At 40.2% G+C, this 21,126-nt stretch overlaps 1 protein-coding gene across 1 annotated transcript in view; it reads right to left on the bottom strand.

Annotated features, from left to right (window-relative positions):
- The window catches only part of HUWE1 (HECT, UBA and WWE domain containing E3 ubiquitin protein ligase 1), a 133,406-nt gene that overhangs the window by 13,782 nt on the left and 98,498 nt on the right, over positions 1-21,126 (bottom strand). Inside the window, exons 40-52 of the mRNA XM_081115440.1 lie at positions 19,578-19,730; positions 17,518-17,645; positions 17,261-17,342; positions 16,438-16,614; positions 15,799-15,958; positions 15,159-15,523; positions 12,594-12,789; positions 10,851-11,018; positions 8,392-8,537; positions 7,893-7,956; positions 6,534-6,748; positions 2,820-3,031; positions 2,235-2,417 (exon numbers count right to left, since the gene is read on the bottom strand). Of these exons, the coding sequence (XP_080971566.1) occupies positions 2,235-2,417; positions 2,820-3,031; positions 6,534-6,748; positions 7,893-7,956; positions 8,392-8,537; positions 10,851-11,018; positions 12,594-12,789; positions 15,159-15,523; positions 15,799-15,958; positions 16,438-16,614; positions 17,261-17,342; positions 17,518-17,645; positions 19,578-19,730 (2,249 nt within the window). The remainder of the gene's footprint in view (positions 1-2,234; positions 2,418-2,819; positions 3,032-6,533; positions 6,749-7,892; positions 7,957-8,391; positions 8,538-10,850; positions 11,019-12,593; positions 12,790-15,158; positions 15,524-15,798; positions 15,959-16,437; positions 16,615-17,260; positions 17,343-17,517; positions 17,646-19,577; positions 19,731-21,126) is intronic.

The raw sequence follows: 21,126 nt of genomic DNA, 5'->3' as shown, positions 1-21,126 counted from the left end.
GTTAATCTCTTCCTGCCCTCCCCCCTTTCCCCTTCCCTCTGAGATTCATCAATCTGTTCCATGTTTCCATGCCTGTGGATTCTGCTCCTGTGTCGAGTGTCTGCCCTCTGGTGGTCAGTGCACACAAAGCTACCAGTTGGCCAGTTGCTTAGGCTTTTATATATACAGATACTGAGTACTATCATATAAGGGAATGTTTGTTCTTAGGAGAACATGCTACAGTATTCCGAGGTTAAGGAACAAGTTGTTTGCATGAATTTCAAATGATTCACCTCCCATTCATCTCCTGAAAAGGGCATGGGAGGGGGTGATTAAAGAAAATAGAACTGGTTAGTCTAGGTCAGGATAACCAGACTTTCCCTTTTTAACTGGGGCTAAATCATAGAAAAATGACTGCTAGTAATATAGAAGGAATGATAGAAATTAGAAAGCTGTCATTGATAGCTCCAAGAGAAATTAACTGGCGCATGCAAAGATTATCAACTGACATTAAGAACATTAAATAAGTATATAGTTGATAGGGAACTAGATATTTGTATAGTGCCAAAGTAACAAGAACACAAATTATACAATAAGATGTACACCATCTATGATATATACTAGCCAATAATGTGTCATGAACAACAGCAATAAAATAAAGATTTAAAAAATGAATTAAGGCCCTAGCTCAGCCGTGGGCAAACTACGGCCCGTGGGCTGGATCTGGCCCGTTTGAAATGAATAAAACTATTGAAAGAAAAAGACCGTACCCTTTTATGTAATGATGTTTACTTTGAATTTATATTAGTTCACATAAAAACACTCCATCCATGCTTTTGTTCCGGCCCTCCAGTCCAGTTTAAGAACCCATTGTGGCCCTCGAGTCAAAAAGTTTGCCCACCCCTGCCCTAGCTGGTTTGGCTCAGTGGATAGAGTGTCAGCCTGCAAACTGAAGGGTCCCAGGTTCAATTCTGGCCAAGAGCACATGCCTGGGTTGTAGGCTCGATCCCCAGTAGGGGGCATGCAGGAGGCAGCCGATCAATGATTCTCTCTCATCATTGATATTTCTATTTCTCTATCCCTTTCCCTTCCTCTCCAAAAGCAATAAAAATATATTTTAAAAAAATAAAATAAAATAAAAAATGAATTAAAAACCTTTGTTAGAATAGAGTTACAAGGGATACAACCAGATGTAATGTAAGGTCTATAACTGAATTCTGGTTTGGACAAAAATTTTGAATATAGATTTGGGCATTAGATAGGATAAAACTTTATTTACACAGAAAGGTAGATACTAAAAAAGAGCAACAAATAAACAAACAAAAACAGAAACAAAAAACAAACCCACCCCACCTAAGGTTTCACAATAGCATGTATAGTTTTATTTATGTATGTGAAGAAAACCACTGACAGATACACAACAACAGTGGCATCTGGGTGGTAGGAATATGTCCATTTTCACTCATCTGTATTCTTATGATACACATATAATCTTATAATAAAAGGTTATTATTACTTATTTTTTTAAAAATATTTTGAGATTTTTTTTTTTTTTTTACAAAATATAGATATTTTATTGATTTTTACAGAGAGGAAAGGAAGCAGGATAGAGAGCTAGAAACAATGACCAGCTTCCTCCTGCACGCCCCCCTACTGGGGATCAAGCCCGCAACCAAGGTACAGGCCCTTGACTATAACTGAACCTGGGACCCTTCAGTCCATAGGTCGATGCTGTATCCACTGAGCCAAACCAGTTAGGGCAAAGGTTATTTTTATTTTTTTAAAAATATGTTTTATTGATTTCTTACAGAGAGGAAGGGAGAGGGATAGCGAGTTAGAAACATCGATGAGAGAGAAACATCGATCAGCTGCCTCCTGCACACTCCCTACTGGGGATGTGCCCACAACCAAGCTACATGCCCTTGACTGGAATCGAACCCGGGACCCTTGAGTCCGCAGGCTGACGCTCTATCCACTGAGCCAAACTGGTTAAGGCGCAAAGGTTATTTTTAATTAAAGAGGGGAAGCTTGGGAAAAAATTTAGTGATACAGTCCAACTCTTGAGTTTCCAGTAAATGAGAAAACTTAAGGCCACAATACTAAAAACTCAGGTTCCCACCCACACCCAAACTTTTCCTATCACACTGGCTGTTCACTACTCAGCTGGCAAGGAAACATGAAATATTAGGCAAATGGAGAAGCAAGCCGCATGATTAAAGAGAGGGCAAAAGCCTGGGGCTTGGAAATGATTTTACCTGGACAGGTCCAGACTGTGAGGCACTCTGGCCAAGTCATTAACCAGTCCCTTCTTCAGGAAGAGTCGAATGATATTGTTCATGCCATTGTGCTGGGTCTTGGCTGTGGCACTGCTGTAGAAGCTGGACGTGGAGGGGCAGGACTCCATGATAGTACTGATGATACACATCACTGCCTGAAGCCTGGGAGAGAAGTTTGACATCTCTATCATGTGAATATAGTGTGTTCTTAGACCACATCTTCACTGTCTTGCCTCAGATAACCTTCTGTGTTCTATTACTTCCTAAAAGTAACAACTAAACAGATGAGAACTTACTCCTTGGGTATAAGCATTCTTCACTCTTTAAATGTAATTTTAAAAATAAGATTGAATAACCTGCTCTTGCTTAAAGAATGAAAATAGTCCTTTGTTTTCTCTAAGTTGTTTACCCACCTACTCCAAATGTAATCAGTTTGAGAGAACCAGAGAATACACAGTGCTGCTATAAACAGAACTACTGTTCAAATGCAAGAAATCCAGTGGGCCAAGAATGAAGTAAGGGGATGATACTGGTCACCAGCCCAGGGTCAGGCATGAATTTTACCTGGCATGTTTCTCTGTACTCTCAGCCATAGCCAGTGCCCGTCCCAGGGCTGCTTTTACTTCATTCACAAGGGCCACCTGGGCATCTGTGCCACTCCCTGCAGCAGCCAGGCTTGCGAGGAATAGGCGGGCCAGGGCAGGCGTGTCCTTGTCTTCTGCATTCTGGGTATGTGGGAGGAGGTGGTCCAAGACAAAAGCTAGCACACTGCAGTCCTGAAAAGTCATTAAGCATGACATTTACTCACAAGCACAGTTATGCCATATCATTTGTACACCAACAAGGTACACTCACACAGAGTTGATTCTTGAAGTCACCCAGCCAGATGAGAAAACCAGGCTTAAAGGTACAAGCTAAGTGAGTAGCAAATCCAGATTTTATGCTCCCAAGTCCCATTTACATCTTCATTTAGATGTTACTTGGCATTTCTTAAAAACATTTTTATGTGTGATATTTAAATAGAACTGTTCATAGCAAACCTGTAAGAGTTAATGCAATCCAATATTTTCCCCATCTAACAGATGGGTAATAAGAAGTCCAAAGAAATGTGACTTGCACAAAGAACTTAGTCAATGGCAAGGATTCAAATCTTGATTCCTAATTGAGTGCTATAACCCTTTCAGTATTCAATTAAATTACAATATTACCGACATCTACAATGTGCCCAGAATCCTGGGCTAGAAATTGGCAGAGTCTGAATGAGAAATGGCACAATCATAGCTATGGATATGCAAAAACACTTAATGCAGGGTTACTTAAAATAGCAAAAAAGGCCCAACAACAGGGAAGAAAATAGAATTAGACTTTTCCCTCTAACAATGATGTATCCCCCAATATTTCCTTATCTTAAAAAGAAAACTTAGTTCTGCTGTCATTCAAGTAGATTTTGGATTAAAATGCACTGATTATTTTGGGACCAGATAAGATGATTGCCGCACAACTAAATATACTAAATGCTACTAAATTGCACACTTTAAAATGCTTAATTTCATATGAATTTTACCTCAATAAAAATGCAGCGAAGAATTCTAGAGTCTGGAAAATTAGATAAGGTGGCCTTGTTAAAACACCTATTAGAATTTAAAAGATTTCCCAGTAGTGACTAAAAAGTTAAACCATTTTCTGAATAACAGTGTAAATAATTTTGTGACATTATTAATAAAAACTGGAAAAAACTTTATGATTTGGGAAAGCAATGAAATCGACTAAAAAGGATTTGGAATCAGACCTAGGTTTCAGTTCTAGTCCTGCTACTCTGAAGTGTGGCCTTAGGCAAGTTAATGACCTCTCTGAACTTTCTCTCTTCTCTATTAAGGGGAGCAACACCAACAACCTTTCAGTGCTGATAAGAGGATTATCAGTAACACTAGAGGCCCAGTGCATGACATTCGTGCACTGGTGTGTGTGTGTGTGTGTGTGTGTGTGTGTGTGTGTGTGTGTGTGGTCCCTCAGCCTGGCCTGCACCCTCTCTAATCTGGGAGCCCTCAGGGGAGCTCTCTCCAATCCGGGAGTTTCTGTCTGTCTTTGCAATCATATGAGCGAATTGTCTGAGACCCCAACTCAGTTTGGTTTGTTGCTCACAGAATAATAGAGGCATTTTCCCCCCCTTTGCTTCATTGGTGGAGATTTCTTGGAAGTATTAGGATATCTTCCCTTTAATTTTTCCTAGACACTCTGATTTTACTTACATCTCTCACCTTTGCTTTCCCTCCATCCCCCACCACAACAGTAACTTGCTCCAGGCTCACTTCAGTGATTCTCAACCTCCCTAATGCAATAATTTTATGGTTGGGGGTCACCACAACATGAGGAACTGTATTAAAGGGTCATGATATTAGAAAGGTTGAGAACCACTGCTAGTGTCTAGGAGATCTGTCTACCACCAGAACTATGATTCCCAGCATTCCTGGTGCTCCCCACGATCTTGGTTTTCCCTTCCTGCTCTGTCTCTGTCCCATGGCCTCCCACTCTGCCAAGTCCTCCAAGCCGCCAGCTCTCCCTCTCTGCCCTCTGTCTGGTGGCTTGGGGAGCCAAGTTCCCAAGCCGTTCCACTCTCCGCTGGCTCTCCCACTCTGCTCTCCGCCCGGTGGCTTGGGGGGAGCAACTGAGGGAGCCATGTCCTCCCAAGCCACCAGCTCTCCCACTCTGTTCTCCACCCGGCGCCTGTGTATGCAAATTAACCCACCACCCTTGACAGGTTAATTTGCATACTTGCCCCTGACTGGCTGGTGAGCATAGCAGAGGGACGGTCAATTTACATGTTTCTCTTTTATTATATAGGATTTGTAAAGCACCTATGAGTACCCAGTACCAGTGGGTTACTTGGAATATATTAAGCAGATACTTAATAAATTTGCAACTCTTTTTGCACAAGTAATGCTATTATAAATTATAACTACAACTTGCATAAATGAGTAAAAACTTTGAAATAAATGCCATGTATATTTAACACATATATTCCATAAAGAACTCATATACAAAATATATAAAAAATTAAATAGAAAACAAGAAGACTTAAACACTTCATATCCAAATGGCCAATAAAGACAGGGAAATTTTAATGATAATGCAATACCATCAAACACACTAGAATGGTTAAAATAAATAAAAATAAATAGGAAAAATACCGAGTAATGGCAATCTGAACTCCCACACATATGCTGTGCTGAAACAAGGTCCCCTTTATGAAAAAACGTCCTTGGGCACCCCTTTACATATTTGAAAACATGATACAGTAGCTTTTCTTTTTCCCCCCTAAACATTTGCTTTTCTTTCTTCTTTAAAAAAAAATATTTTTATTGATTCCAGAGAGGAAGGGAGAGGGAGAGAGGGAGGGAGAGAGAGAAACATAAATGATGAGAGAATCGTCAATTGGCTGCCTCCTGCTCACTCCCCTACTGGGGATCGAGCCCATAACCCAGGCATGTGCCCTGAGAATCAAACAGTGACCTCCGGGTTCATAAGTTGATGCTCAACCACTGAGCCACACCAGATGGGCCATGATATAGTTTCTTATAGTGCTCTCTCACTTGAAAAATGTAACCTGAAGATAATTCTCTATCAGGATATATAAAATATGACTTGTATTACTAATACTATTATTAATACATCTGGTATCTTTGCATAGATGTGAGTACATCTGAAAGCTAAACACCAATATTCTTATATGTTTGGTTTATTCTACTGTCCCCTAGGCACCTTTACTTAAGTGAAACATAGGATACCTCTCAAATTCCACATTTTCTCTTCAAACCATTTCTTCTAACATAAGAGGAATAAAAAAACATGAAATATCTGTGTCCTTGATTTCACCTTCGCCCTCCAAATCCAATTCTTGTCCATTTCTACCTTTAACACATCTCTTCAACTACCTCCCCAACACCCACCAACTTCACCAAGATCCCGTATTACCTAGATTATACTGAGTCAGATTCCTAACTGCTCTCGCTGATTCCAATCTGGCCTTTTGCAATCTCTATAGTGCAGACCAAGTGATATTCCACAAAACAAATTAACAAATTGCAGCAACTCACTCCCTGCAGTGAGCCTGATGGCTCCACATTATGGAAAAAAAGGCATCGCTCTTTAATGTGTCTTGAGAGGCCCCTGCCTCTCTTATCATTGGGCTAACATGCATAGGTTCCTAGTAAAGCATCTAACACAGCAGGTGTCCAATGACAACAGTATAAACTCTTAAGCAGAAGTTGCAAGCATTACCTCTTTGATCAGCTCAGACTGGCCCACAGTGTAGCTATAGTTGGCAATCAGGGTAGCTATACCAACATAGGACCTCACCAACTCTGCCAGAAGACGAAGAATAGTGGAGGTGGGCATTAAAGGTTTGCTGCCCTTAACTTTCTGTTTGGCTTCTTCAGAGGCTCGGTCCCCTTCTTTATCTTTTTTCCCATCTCGAGACTCCTCTGGAGTTGAAACTGTTGAGAAAGAGCCAAACACCAGTTCAATTCCACACTGAAATATTGGTGAGAACAAGCCTTCAGTGGAAAGAAAACCACTTCTCCACTTTAGGTCACTGGTACAACTTGAATGCCCTTCTCACACTGCACTGGAAGGACAGAAAGGTCAAATGACCCAGGTCTCAGACATGGTCTTTGGATATAGTACATCAGGGAGGCTTTGCTCAACTGTTCATACATCCTCCACCACCTTCCCTCCTCTTATATATAACCTTAAGCTCCAGAAATATTGTACTAATAGCTCTCCAAATATGCCTTGTGTACTCACTCATTTACCTCTTCCTTCCCACGTCTGCTTAGCACACATTTACTTATCTAGCTCAGCTAAAATGCTGATTTCCTCTATCTCATCCATGTAAGTTGCTATTACATCACGTGCCTACCATACCGCATACTAGCATGCCTCTATTCCAGCAGTTAATGACGTTACATCATGATGGTTGCTGGTTTCCTTCACTAGAAAAAATTCTTTAAGTGCAGGGGATGAATCAGTTTCATTTTGATGTTTACTATAGTCTGCTACATAAAGGACATAATGCCTCAGCTGAATAATATTACTATCACCCATACTATAGATGGGCAGTAAGTCCACCAAAATGAGCTAACCAATATTTTACCAGTTAATAGCCTTTTAAAAAATTTTCACTATTAGATATTCAGTTTAATGTCTCCTAACTTCAACCTCAAAGATCTTTCCTATCCAAGGAGAAGCAGTTCTTGAAAGGCCTCATTAGAATTGCTTCCACATGACATTTCTCTAATTCTTGGTGAGTAGCCAATGGACTCTGCTGGGGGCAAGAATCCACCATACAGCTAGAACACTGCCATTGGCACCAAAGCTCTATAAGCTAACATGGAAGCCATCAAAAAATATATACAGGATGATTTAAAGAGTACAACGAAAGAATATTACCATAGCAACCATTACTGGGTTAGTTAAGTCACAGTTCCATTAACTTTAGCATGTAGAAACTCTTTATTTACAGAACACTAAACTCAACCTTGAGAAAGCTCACTTAAACAAGTACACTTAAAAATTATGCATGTATTCTCTGACTCCCTCAAGAAATTAGAACAAAAGAGGGGAAAAAACAACCATTACCTTCTTGGGATGCCCCAGGTGTGTTTGTCTCAGTGGAAGAACCATCTGTAGCAAAGACCTGACTCTATGGAAGAAGAAAACTCATGAGCCATTATTAATTTCAAAGATAACTATCCCCAAATGGCAGGACTTCTTCCCAGGGTACTGGCTGTAAATGCTACATATTCTCTTTGGCTGATCTTTTAACCACTTATTCTCTCCCCAACTCTCTCCGTTCCCCCACATGCCATTATAATCTGTGGGAAGTCATCTTTATAAATAGTGACTGGGAGATTGGAGGAAAAGAGGAGAATGAAAAATGAATTAAGAAAACATTTCCAACCCAAGGAATGAAAAGAAAATCCCAAAGACACCCTAATTTTATCTTCATTTTTAGGCAACATATAATTTACAGATAGATCAAAATTAATACCTTTGACATTTCCCTGGCATAACCCTAAATACTGAGAACACACAAGTATTGCAAAAGGAGGAAAGTAGGAAGTTGGAACTGACTTACATTAATGGAAAAACTTGACTGTGTATCAAAATCACTGCCCTGCCGAGTAAGTGACCGGTACTGCTGGTATACATCATCACCCATATCTTGCAGGAGCTGGCCAACCTCTTGGGTCATACCCCCAGGTTTAGAATCAGATTTGTCAGCTAGAAAAACAAAATAAAACAAAACAAAACTCTTCTGTAAATGTGCAATGGTAATACCTATTTGGTAGCTTGGACAATTCCACTCCAAGTTGCCACAATTGTTTACATAGTCATATTGCCAGACATAGTACAGTAAGTCCTCACTTAATGTTGTTGATAGGTTTTGTGACTTTCAACAAAATGTTAATAAAATCAATTTTACACAGGCTAATTGATATAAACATTAGTAAAGTTCCTAAGGCATCTTATCAACATTAGAACGAAATGACTTTATTTGAGGACCTTCTGTGTAACCAATACAGCATGGCTGAAAGCCTCATTCTATCACTAACTAGTTCTGTGACCAGAGGCAATTTACTTTGCTCACTTTCCTCAGCTGTCACTCCACTAAGCTTAAATTAACATACCTAGTATTACCAGGATGTCTAGTGTAGTGGGAAGGTCAATCAGTGGTTTTAATAAATTGTTGAGTGTTTTTTTGGGGGGGGTGGTATAAGATTGGTTAAAGATTCTGTGCACGTAGAAGCTAGGAGCTCTACATCAGAATGCTGTATGGATGAAAAGTGCCAAAGATCCACATTTTCTTGACTTATTAAAGGCAGTGTTCATCACTTTCTGGCAATCCCGTGGGACCTATCAAATAAGTATGTCCTGAATAAAACCCAGAAAAATCTTACTGGAATGAAATCTTAGGTTCAAGCAATCCACCCATGTGTTTCCCAGTAATTATAAGCAGCATTTTAACTAGGAATAAAGATGGACTGAGAAGGTGGTCTCAAAGGTCAAGAAGCCTAGCTGTATCTTCTAATATTGTTCCCAGCTCCTTTGGGTAATAAAGATGTTTTGTTTCTGAGAGTGAACACATTAAGAGACTACCTGGTATTTTATTTTTAGACTAGAAGCCCGGTGCACAAAAATTTGTGCACTTGGTGGGGGGGCCCCCTCAGCCTGGCCTGTGCCCTCTTGCAGTCTGGGACTCCTTGGGGGATGTCCACCTGCTGGCTTAGGCCTGCTCCCTGGGGGGATCGAGCCTAAGCTGGCAGTCAGACATCCCTCTGGCAGCCCAGGAGCCCTCGGAGGATGTCCACTTGCCAGTGGGGAACAGGCCTAAGCTGCAGTCAGACATCCTTAGCTCTGCTGAGGAGGCGGGAGAGGCTCCTGCCACCACCACTGTGCTGGCAGCCGTCAGCCTGGCTTGTGGCTGAGCAGAGCTCCCCCTGTGGGAGTGCACTGACCACCAAGGGGCAGCTCCTGCATTGAGCGTCTGCCCCCTGGTGGTCAGTGTGTGTCATAGTGACCAGTAATTCCTAGTTGCTCTGCTGTTATTACATAGGATAGAGACCTGGTGCATGGGTGGGGGCCGGCTGGTTTGCCCTGAAGGGTTTCCCGGATCAAGGTGGGGGTCCTGCTGGGGTGCCTGGTCAGCCTGGGTGAGGGGCTGAGGGCCGTTTTCAGGCTGGCCACGGCTGTGGGCTGGAAGCAGGTATCTGGGATTTATTTATCTTCTATAATTGAAACTTTGCAGCCTTGAGTGGAGCAGGGCAGGCAGGAAGCTTGGCTTCCTCCATTGCCGGGGGCAACCCAAGCCTCCTGCTCTTCCAGCTCCATGGCCGCTGCCATCTTAGTTGGGGTAATTTGCATATTCACTCCTGATTGGCTTGTGGGCGTGTCTTGTGGGTGTAGCGGAGGTATGTGTCAATTTGCATGTTTCTTTTATTAGATTAGATTAAATAGATGTTTTTAATTGATTTTTTTAGAGAGAGGAAGGGAAAGGGAGAGACAGAAACCTCGATGTGAGAGAGAAACATCAATCGATTGAGTCTGAAACCTGAGCATGTGCCCTAACTGGGAATCGAACCAGTGACCTCTTGGCACATGGGATGACGCTCAATCCACCAAGCCACACTGGCCAGGCAAGACTTCTTGGTATTTTATTTTCAACTTGCTAACAAGATGCTCTTATCTTTTTAATCACTTCATTTTCCCCACTGGATGGGATGTACTTTCTCTCATATCATGGAACTCTGGCAATCCCATTTTTATCATTTAATACTTCTTCCAGAAAACACATATTTTAAGAAACTTCCCTACAGGCCCCACCTCCACCAGGTCAGATGCCTTGCTCTAGGACTCACCACTACTTCGGCATCTGTCATACTATATTACTATTAACTTATTTAGAGAAGGGCACTATGTGGCTTCTTTATCTTGATTCCCAGAGGATGGGCATACAGTGAGTATTCACTAAGGCATGAACTGGTTGAAATGACCCAGGCAAAGTGCTCAGTTTCCTCTGGTGGGCTAGCTACATACCTTCCTCTGGAGCATGGTATGCAGCCAGGGCATTCAGCATGTCGTAGATCACTTCCTTGATAGTATCAGGAATGACAGGCAGTGGTGAGGGTTTCAAAGGGGTTGTTTTCACCAGTTGGACAGCATTAGGACCTTTAATTCTAAGATTCTCAAATTCATCATCTGAAGCTAAGCCAAAGTGAGACAGAAAAATTAGTCAATAGTGAACTGGTACCTGCATTTGGTTACTGATAGAAACTTAGAAGGGGGCTTAACATAACATATAAGCTTGGGAAAGGAGGTAATTTCCAATGTTAAAGCAGCCTATCAGAGTATCTGCCTTTTACCTTCCCCAATTACCATAGGATTTAATACAACTGTAGCAAATGGTAAAAGAGCACAGGCTTTGGAGTTGGGGAGACTTGGTTTTAAAATCCAATTCTATTACAAGATCATGGCCAAATTACTTCCAAGAAACCTCAAATTTCTCATTCTTGAAACATGAGGATTAAATGAGACCATACATGCCCAGCACAGGGTCAGGCACACTAAGATACCCCAAAATAATTAGCCCCCCCACCCAACTTTTTATTTAAAAACAAACAAAACAAACAATCCACAACCCTACAGAAACATTGAAAGATTAGTAAATAAATATCCATATACTTTTCATATAGAATCACTATTTGTCTACCTCTGAATATATCTAACCATACACCTAACATCAAGGATATTTTCCGATATAACCATCATAACACCCAGGAAATTTAAAAGACACAATTAACAACTAGAGGCCCAGTGCATGAAAATTCATGCACTGGAGGCGGGGCTCCCTCAGCCCACCTGTCTCCTCTCACAGTCTGGGAGCCCTCAGGGGCAGGAGGTGACCGGGCAATCAGGGGAAGGTGACACCCTATCACACCTCTGCTGCTGCCACTGCCGGCAGCGCAAGCCTCAGCCGGCCCTGGTTACCTGCGCCTCGGGCGGCTGGGCAGCCACCATCAGGATGGCCCTGGGCGGCTGGGGGGCTGAGGGGACTTGGCCCTGCCATCTTGTGGAAATGGGCACCATCATCTTTGAAGGTGGCACAGTCAATTAGCATATTCCCTCCTTATTGGTTGTGGGTGCCGCCATCTTTGAGAAGGCATGAGGGTCAATTAGCATATCCCCCTCTTTAATAGATAGGATCGTAAGTATTCAAATTTCTCCAAATCTCTTTTATTTGGTCCACAACCCCATCAAGGTTGTTGGGGGTTATCTCTCTGGTCTTTTATCTAGGAGATCCTTGAATTTTTCCACTTTCAATATATTTATATTTTTGGAAAAGAATCTAGGCCAGTTTTCTTATAGAATGTCTCACAATTTATGTCTAATTGTTTCCTCATAATTAAATATAGGCCAAACACTTTTGGCAAGAATATACTGAGGATACTGTATACTTCATTCTGTATCATGAGTCATTTATCTGTTTGTTCCTCAACTATCATTCAATCTATAAGCCATTCACTGTATGTAAGCCCTGCTGCCACACTAAGATGAGTTCTTGAAAAGCAAGGACAATCCTTGGTATTTTTCCCAGAGATTACCACAGGACAAGGACCTATTGAAGTACCACTGAACTGACTCACATGATCAATCAGCCAATGTCCCAAAGCTTGCCTAAGAAAGCTTTCCAAGTTACAGATCTCTTTGAAGAAAATTTCTGGGGTTATGCTAGGCCATAGACCTCAATGTCTCAAAAGGCCAGGAGAATGGGAAACTTACCAGTTCCTGAGCCCCGAGGGGCTGGAAGGGCAATGCGGATACAGCAGTTGGCCACTTCTGTGAAAATGTCTGGATTGCGGCATGCAGCTGGCCCAAGGACACGAAGGATATAGTTGATCTCCCGAGAGCCGAGGCTGCCAGATACAACACCAGAGGTAGTGCTACCAGCTCCACTTGTAGCTGCTGAACGAACAACCTAGTAAAAAGAGGGAGAAACACTGCTGATTAAAGACCACTTTCTAAAAGTACAATTGCATTCAAGGAAGAGTTTCCAAGGATTAAAATACTAACCAAGCTCTGCCTCAAGACAGTGAATAACAGATTTAGATTTTTGGGAGAAAGATAAACTTGGTCTTTTAAGTCCCTTCCCAATTCAAAATGTGGCTTACAAAAAAAAAACCCCAGCATTCAGCATATCCCAAAATTATAAAATATTAGACCAGATGGTATATGATCTTTTAGATAAACTGGGAAATATATCTAGACCACTGATCATTCATCCAAATTATGGCTCCCACATTTAAGTGCCAGCTCGTAGCCTTCCTAAAGGCTGTCCTAATTTTAAACTGAATGGTTCAAACCCTAAAAATATATAATATTGATATCCACTCAGTGTATAAGAATAAAATTAAAGATTTTCTTTATGCCTCAAAGCCAATCATCCATTTCAGATAATGATAGCCACAGGAGATATCAAACTGTATTTATGGATTGTTTGCTTTGATACCACAGGGCTTAGATACCTATTATGGTTTTGCTCATCTAAAAAAAAAAATGACTCGTCAATCATGGAAAACAGAGGAAAGTATAAAGAAAACAAATTATATTGTGTTTCCCAATATCTATTTCTTCATGAACAATGTTCACAAAGATAAACGTCTTTTGGAATCTTAATGGTTTTCTTACCAAACTGACCATGCTCTTTAGTTTGGCATATTAATCCCTATATTTTGTCTGTCAGGCTGCAATTATAAAACAATTCTTACTTTTTAAATACAGAAAAGTATAACTTCACTATAAAAAATGTGCCACAATTTATTTATCCAGTCCTCTGCTGGACATTAGATCTCTAGTTTCTTGATATTACAAGCAATTCTACAGTGAAAATTCTTGTATATGTACCTTGGCATACTTGACTTTAGTTATAAGTTCTTAGCCATAGAATTTCTAGGTCAAAGGATATCTTAAACTGACAGTACCAAATTGCCCTCCAATGTGGCTGCACCAATTTCCACTCCTACCAAAAGTAAGAGTATGCCTGGTTCTCCACACCCGTACCTGCAATGGATATTATTAAGCATTTACATTTTGCCAACTGGGTATGTTAAAATTGTCACTGACCTTCTTTTGCTCCCAACACCCCCAAATACAATGTCCTTTAAGCTCCGAGTTTTCTCTCATCCAACAAGAATCTATATTTTTTCCTAGCATTTTTAAAGTTATATAAACTTTAAACATTGTAACTATTTTGTTTTTAAGTTAGAATCCTGTCTATATATAGTTGTTTCTTCCTTGTTGGGCTGTCCCCTGAGCTTAGATCAGTACATATTCTGCCTTTAACAGCTCTCCTGCTTTTGTTTTTGCTCATGTCAGGTAAAATCAAACAGGCTGGGTGAAAAAATAAAACTATCTAAAGAATGTCAGACGTATGCATACACACACACACACACACATATATATGAAATAGTACCAGATTTTTGGCAAATGACTTAAAATTTATACCGTCTGATTCAATTTCTAGGAATCTCTAAGAAAAATATTCTTAAATGTGACAAAGGTTATGCAAAAACATGCATATTGCATATATTGCAACATTATTTACACATGTGGGAAACAATGTTCCAAGAGAGGAAAATAGAAGTGAAGTCTAGTAACATTCACATGATGACTGGTGAAAACAAATTAGCAGGAGGAATGAAAATTTTGTAAAAGTACCAATAAGGAAAAGCCTTATTAGTAAGATGTTTTCCCTCCACCCCTCCAATTACATATTAATGCTGATGTTATGTTTCTATTTTTTCTGATTACTTTGTCATTTCTTCCACTGTTCTATATGTTCCTAAAAAAACCCGAAACACACGTAAGCCTGTTTTTAGGTCTGCACAATGGGTAGCTGTAAAGAGCTTACCACAGTGTCTGACAATCATAAACATTCCAAAAACTTTACTATTTTTATAACCTGTGAACACATGAGAAGTACTCTACAAGGGGATGATCTTTAAGACACGAACTTGGTGGAAGGTATTCTAATTCCTTATGAAGTTTTTGGTTCAAGAAACCTACATTGCCAGAGAGAACTTACTAGGTAAGAGCTATTACTATAGTAAATTTAAGAATAGAAAAACCTGTATTTTCTAGTTCTTTTTTCATGTCATTCACTGGGATCATCTACCATATTCAAGCAAGCACCTAAGAATACAGCTGGGAAATTTTACTGGGCAGCGTATATAGTCTACATATCTAGCTATAGACCCTAAGAAGAACCAGAAGTCTATCTGTTCTGAGACCAAGGAGAACAAAAGTATGATGCAAAGCTAAACCATCATCTGACACCAAAAGACTCACCTTTTCCATAGTATGACGGAGGGTGCAGGGGTCCTCAATAATGTGTCTTAAGAGAAGGGTGACCAGGGGAGTAAACCCATTGAAGCCTGAGCTCTGGGTCAAATTCAAGATCATGCGGGTACTCTTCAGCTCTGCAAACATCATGGCATATTTGTGGTCTCGGGTGAGCCTCAGGCAGAGGCGAAGGGTGGCATGCAAAGTGTCTGGGTCCACAGGGACTCCTAGCATGCTCACGCAGGCCCGGATTAAAACTGTCACCATATCCTCTGTCAGGCCCTGGATCAGGATCTCTCCGATTTTTGTTTCTTCCAGGCTTGTCTCCTTTTCATTATTTGTATTCTCTAGGGCCAATGGAGTATCTACAACTGGGAAAGTAAGACAGTTTAACTTGATATTTTCTCCCACACCTATCTTTCCTAAATAACCAGTCAAGTACTTGCACCCTATGAAGAGAAATATACCAAACACCAATTCTAAGACTAGATGAAAAGGCATATAAAAAGGACTGTGAATCTTTAAAAGTCACCGAGCAATCTGATATATAAGAAATGACAATGAAATCGGCTAGAACTTAAGCAATAAAGGCACACGAGTTTCACGTAAAACATTCCTTGAAAAATTCAAAACTAAGAGTCCATACCATTGGTTTTACTGTCTTTACGCTTGATATCAATTTCTTTGCTTTCTTCCAGTGTCTTCTCTAGTTCCTGCCCACTGCCGTTTTTAGAGTTTTTATTCAGCCGCGGTACCCTCAGGAGAGTCAGCATCACTGGGCGGCGGTTCCCTGTTTCTTCATTAACCTAGTAATTCAAACAGACAAAAATATCTCTACCAAAAAAGGAACTCTGGAAAGGGGGTATTAGAACTCCCAGGGAAGATGCTACAAGAGAAAGGAACCCTGGCAATTTAAACCATCCCTATCATTTACAGAGAGAAAAGATCAAGATTCCCAGAGGGAAAGTGGCATACAGAAGGCCCTATAATGAATTGTAAACTTTCCAATAGAGCAGATACCATCCCTAACCACTCCCTAATCCTTGACTAAACAATTAAAATGATTTCCAGGTGGCACAGTATCAAATTGCCACAGACTCATGGTCTACCTAAAGACTTCAGGAAGATCCACTTCTCTGAAAACTATACCCAATTTGGTAGTGGTATGGTAACATTGCTCCTTATAACATGTCAGGACTGCTGACTGAGAAAGGGAACCAAAAGGCATATACCTAGCACCTTTTCTACTTCTCAATAAAGTTTACAGCATTGAATGAGCATGTACCTGAACCATTGTAGTAAATTGTACAGTGTATCTTCTTCGGCCTGCAGTGAAGCGAACACTTGTCTCCCCAGACTTCCAGGCAGAATCAATAGTGCTGTTGTTGCTTGCACTGTAACTACACCAACGTCCAGAGCGGTCATCAAACCAGCGCCAGTTGTTGTTGTTGGACTGTAAGTACTAAATACAAGAGCACAAAGTTTCTTCGTATTTTCTACAAGGTTGGTTGTTAGAAAAAATATTAAATTTACCAGTGTTCATTGCTAAAGCTAATCCAGGAAAAATAAATATACTGAACACTTAGTACATTTTGAGAACTAAGAGAATTTTTTTATACATTAATCCTCATATTTCTGGGCCTCTCCATAGGCACTAAACCCTCTATTCTTGTCCTGCGATCCTCTGCTTTCCTTTTGTTTCCAACTGTTCTCCATAAAAAGGGAAGTGATTTTAGATTTACTGGAACAAAATTTCTGTTTATGAGAAGGTACTGAGATGATGTGACATATGTAATCTACGTTAAGGAGCACTTGCTTTGGGAGAAACTGCACACACTCAGTCCTTTATACAACAGAAGAGCCACTCTCCTGCATACTTCTTAAATATTTACTTCCAGAATAAGTTCTTGGGCCCTTTAGCTCCATAAAAAAATAATTCTAATACCCCATTCAGGAGAGAAATGTAGCTATCAATATCCCCTAAAAGAGATGTATACCTTGATCAGAGAGCTTTACATTCTTTACCACTCTCCTGTATTCTTTGCTGGCCTATTCTTTGCTTCAAGAAGTTAAGCAATTCTGCCAACCATATACAATATATTACATACCTTAGTCATTTGGGCTCTCCTTTTTGAGGAGATGGCTGTCTTTTCATAGAAATCAATCAGGAGCAACACTGGGGTGATCCACCTACAAAAGGAGAAATCATTTATTCTGAGCAAACCAGAAACCTAGACACAAGAGAAAACTTACCTTGACTTCATCAGGGACATCACAATTTTCAAACAAAAAAAGGTACCCAAGATTTACCCCTATACATGTCCCAGAAAAACAGAAGTAAAACCAGGATATAGGGTAAACTCACTTTGGGGTCTGGACCTCCTTTTGCTCCTTGGCAGCCTGTAGGCAGGGCTGAACCACTTCCAAGAGTTTGATTAGGACATTAAGGATGCCACTAGATTCAACCACCCAAGCACAAGGTAGCTTCAACTCCTGATTAATCATAGGGAAAAAAATAAAACATATACCAACTTCTAGTCAGTAATCACAGGGGTGAACACTATTAGAATTAGCTGAATTCAAATCCCACTTCTACATGATGCACCATCTGTGTGACCTAAGTTACTTAAATTCTCTAGGCCTTTGTTTCCTCATGGATCAAAGGAAATAATCTCAACTTCCAAGGTAATTGTGATGATTAAATGAGGCTATATATTCAAAGTGCCCAACACAGTGCTTAGCACATTAGTATGTGCTTAATATGGAAACTGCTACTAATATCATTAATACCATTAAGGATTGTCATCTAGGTTATATAGTGTTAACTATGTTGAAGTTGAAAAGCTTCCAATTTACAGAGAACCCTTACAATCTTTCAAGGAAGATGGAATAATTAAACACAGCAACCTAGGTAATGGTTTGCTCTACAGGGGCTACACTAAAGTATTACTTATAACAGGAAATCACTGGAAGTAATTTAAATGTCCAATAATAGGCAATTACTTAAAGAATGGGATGTCCAGAGATGGAATAATATATAAATGACATGGGGAAATATTCATAATATAATACAGAGAGAAAATACAACTTTTAAAATAATCTGATCTCAATTTTTTAAACACACATAAAAAGGACTAGAAGAAAATATTAGACTATTACAATTTTCTCTTTATGTTATAATGTTATGAGGGACCCCCAGAATTCTGTACTTTGCAACCTATTTACAAATTTATACTAATAAAAAGGTAATATGCTAATTAGACTGGACATCTTCCGGATGTCCTTCTGGACAAAGCAACAGTGGTGTGGGCCAAGGCAGAGGCAGTTAGGGGGCGATCAGGCCAGCAGGGGAGGAGTTAGGGGCGACCAGGCCAGCAGGCAGAGGCAGTTAATGGCGATCAGGCCGGCAGGCAGAGGCAATTAGTGGCCATCAGGCCAGTAGGGGAGCAGTTAGGGGGTGATCAGCCAGCAGGCAGAAGCACTTAGGGGTGATCAAGCCAGCAGGCAGAGGCGGTTAGGGGTGATCAGGCCGGCAGGCAGAGGCAGATAGGGGCAATCAGGCTGGCAGACAGGCTAGCAGTTAGGAGTCAGCGGTCTGGATTGCAAGAGGAATGTTCGACTGCTGGTTTAGACCTGATCCTGCAGGCAGTCAGACATCCTCCGAGGGGTCCTGGATTGGAGAGGGTGCAGGCCAGGCTGAGGGAACCCCCGCCCCCCGCCCCCCGGGCCTCTAGTGCTATAATAAGAACTGCCATTTTCACTACAAGGGAAAGCACCAAGACTATAGTTTGACACATACACTGAACTTTTCTCCTAGGTTGCTTGAACTCCATTAAGTTCAGGGTTTACTATGAAACATGATGACAAATGAAGTCATTTGTTCAAAATCAATTGCCTACTAATTCCTATGTTGGTTGGAATAAGAACATGTCTTGGCCAAAATACTCTTTTCTCTCAAAAAACCTGCTGACTGACCAGGTACAAAAGAAGAGTCAGATTCTACCTGATGCCCATTATCCAATTTTCACCACCTACCCTGCTTTGGCTGCCATTTACAGGTTTCCTCAGAGAGACCAAAAGTATTCCACAACAGAACTACAATAGTAATTCTAAATACCTCTTTTAATGACTACTCCCCAAATCCTCTAAGACTCAATTCAATTAATGAACACTTGTTCTGAGAAGCCTATCTCTCATTATCCGGAAGTGTTGTATATACCCTCCCTGAACTCACTGACATTCATGTACAAACTGCTGTATTTTGTATTTAATTATGTGCATTATAGCCTACAAGAAACTGCAGGTGCATGAAAGGCAGAGATCATGCCTTACATTTCTCTCTACCTTCTTCAATGTCTCAAATAATAAGTGTTCAATTAATTCTCTGATGAATGAAACAGAGGGACTAAAAGATCTAAATCTTACCTCAAAAAGCAGGGTCAAAAGCAAAATTCTAGTAGCCAAATTGGATGCCTGGGGCAGGGTGGCCATCTGACTGATCCATTCTGACACAGTTTTTGTGTCGCTTGTTGTTAGGGGAAGAGCAGCTTTGATCAATACATCAGCAGCTTCCCACACCTAGAAAAGAGGAGTGGCCACGTCAGATAACTGTAAATAAGAGTTTGATAAGGTTTGTCAAAACATTCTCAACCCTGTACTCATACTCCACTCTCAACACATTCGCCAAAAGAGGGTGGATAAATAATTATGTATATACTATTGAGATATTATGTCTGTATTAAAAGAAGATGTGTGCTACTACAGGACAATCTCTAAAGATTATTTTCTTGGGCTAAATTACAAGAAGCCTAAATCCTAAATTAAAGGAAATGAATATTTTAAAAATTTCTGATGCATATAGTCAACCCAACAAAGATTATGCCAACCTATATTCCCATCAGTAATCTTTCACAATATTCTGCCCCAGAATTAAAAACAAAAACCCAAAATGTTAAAAAAAAAACTTGGTCTTGCTTTAGTTTGCATGTTAAATTTCTTTCTTTTTAAATGCTAGGTATTTTTATTTTTGTTTTTTGCCAATCCCTACGTAAGGATATTGTTCCCACTGTTTTGAGAAAGAAAGGGAGACAGAGAGAAAAACACCAATGATGAGAGAGAATCATTGATTGGCTGTCTCCTGCATGCCCCCTACTGGGGATCAAGCCTGCAACACGAGCATATGCCCTGACCAGAAATCCAACCATGACCTCCTAGTTCAAGGGTTTAGGCTCAACCACTGAGCGAAACCTGCCAGGCTGCATGTTAAATTTCTTATAATGAATTTATATAATTGTCATTTCATATTAAGGGTTTAGTTTTCTTAAAATCATTTCTATATGCTCTTGATATAGATTAAAGGTAACTAAACCCTGGTCATCTCTTGTGAGAAAATGGTTTATTCAGTTTGTCTTTTACTTTTGTGATGATTCCATATACCAAAGTTTTGATTACATACATCACGTTTTGATTTCTTCCTTCATTTTTCAACTTAAAAAATATAAAATAAAATTGCAATGATTTAAATACAAAAATAGTAAAGAAAATACAACCAAAATGTTAACTGGTTATCTATTTGTGTGGGGATTTAGAGAATTTATTTTGTATCCTACTTCTAACAATTAGCATATATTAATTTCATAATGAGGAAAAATACTGCTCAAAAAAGACAAACAACAGGTCACAACCATTCATCAGGATGGGGACTCATTTGTCAAGTGGTTGTTGCACAGGAGGGGAGGGAAAAAAACATTTATTCACTGTTAGTTCAGGGGGCTTAACTTGGCTCAGGAATGAGACACAGTTTAGACATTTAAGATGAATCTAAGAAGAAATGCCTAGAAACAGAAAGCTTTTTATTTTCCTTTCAAAGACATTTTTGTGAAGTAGTTAATTTACTTTTTGTAGGAACATCTCAAGAAAGAGCTAATTACCAGATCTAGAGAATTCAAAAAGAGAGAATACCACATCCACGTTG

This window comes from Myotis nattereri (assembly GCF_964212035.1).
Source record: "Myotis nattereri genome assembly, chromosome: X".
In the NCBI taxonomy this organism is placed as follows: Eukaryota; Metazoa; Chordata; class Mammalia; order Chiroptera; family Vespertilionidae; genus Myotis; species Myotis nattereri.
The sequence above is the reverse complement of the archived record's forward strand: the minus strand, read 5'-3'. Positions and strand labels throughout refer to the sequence as shown.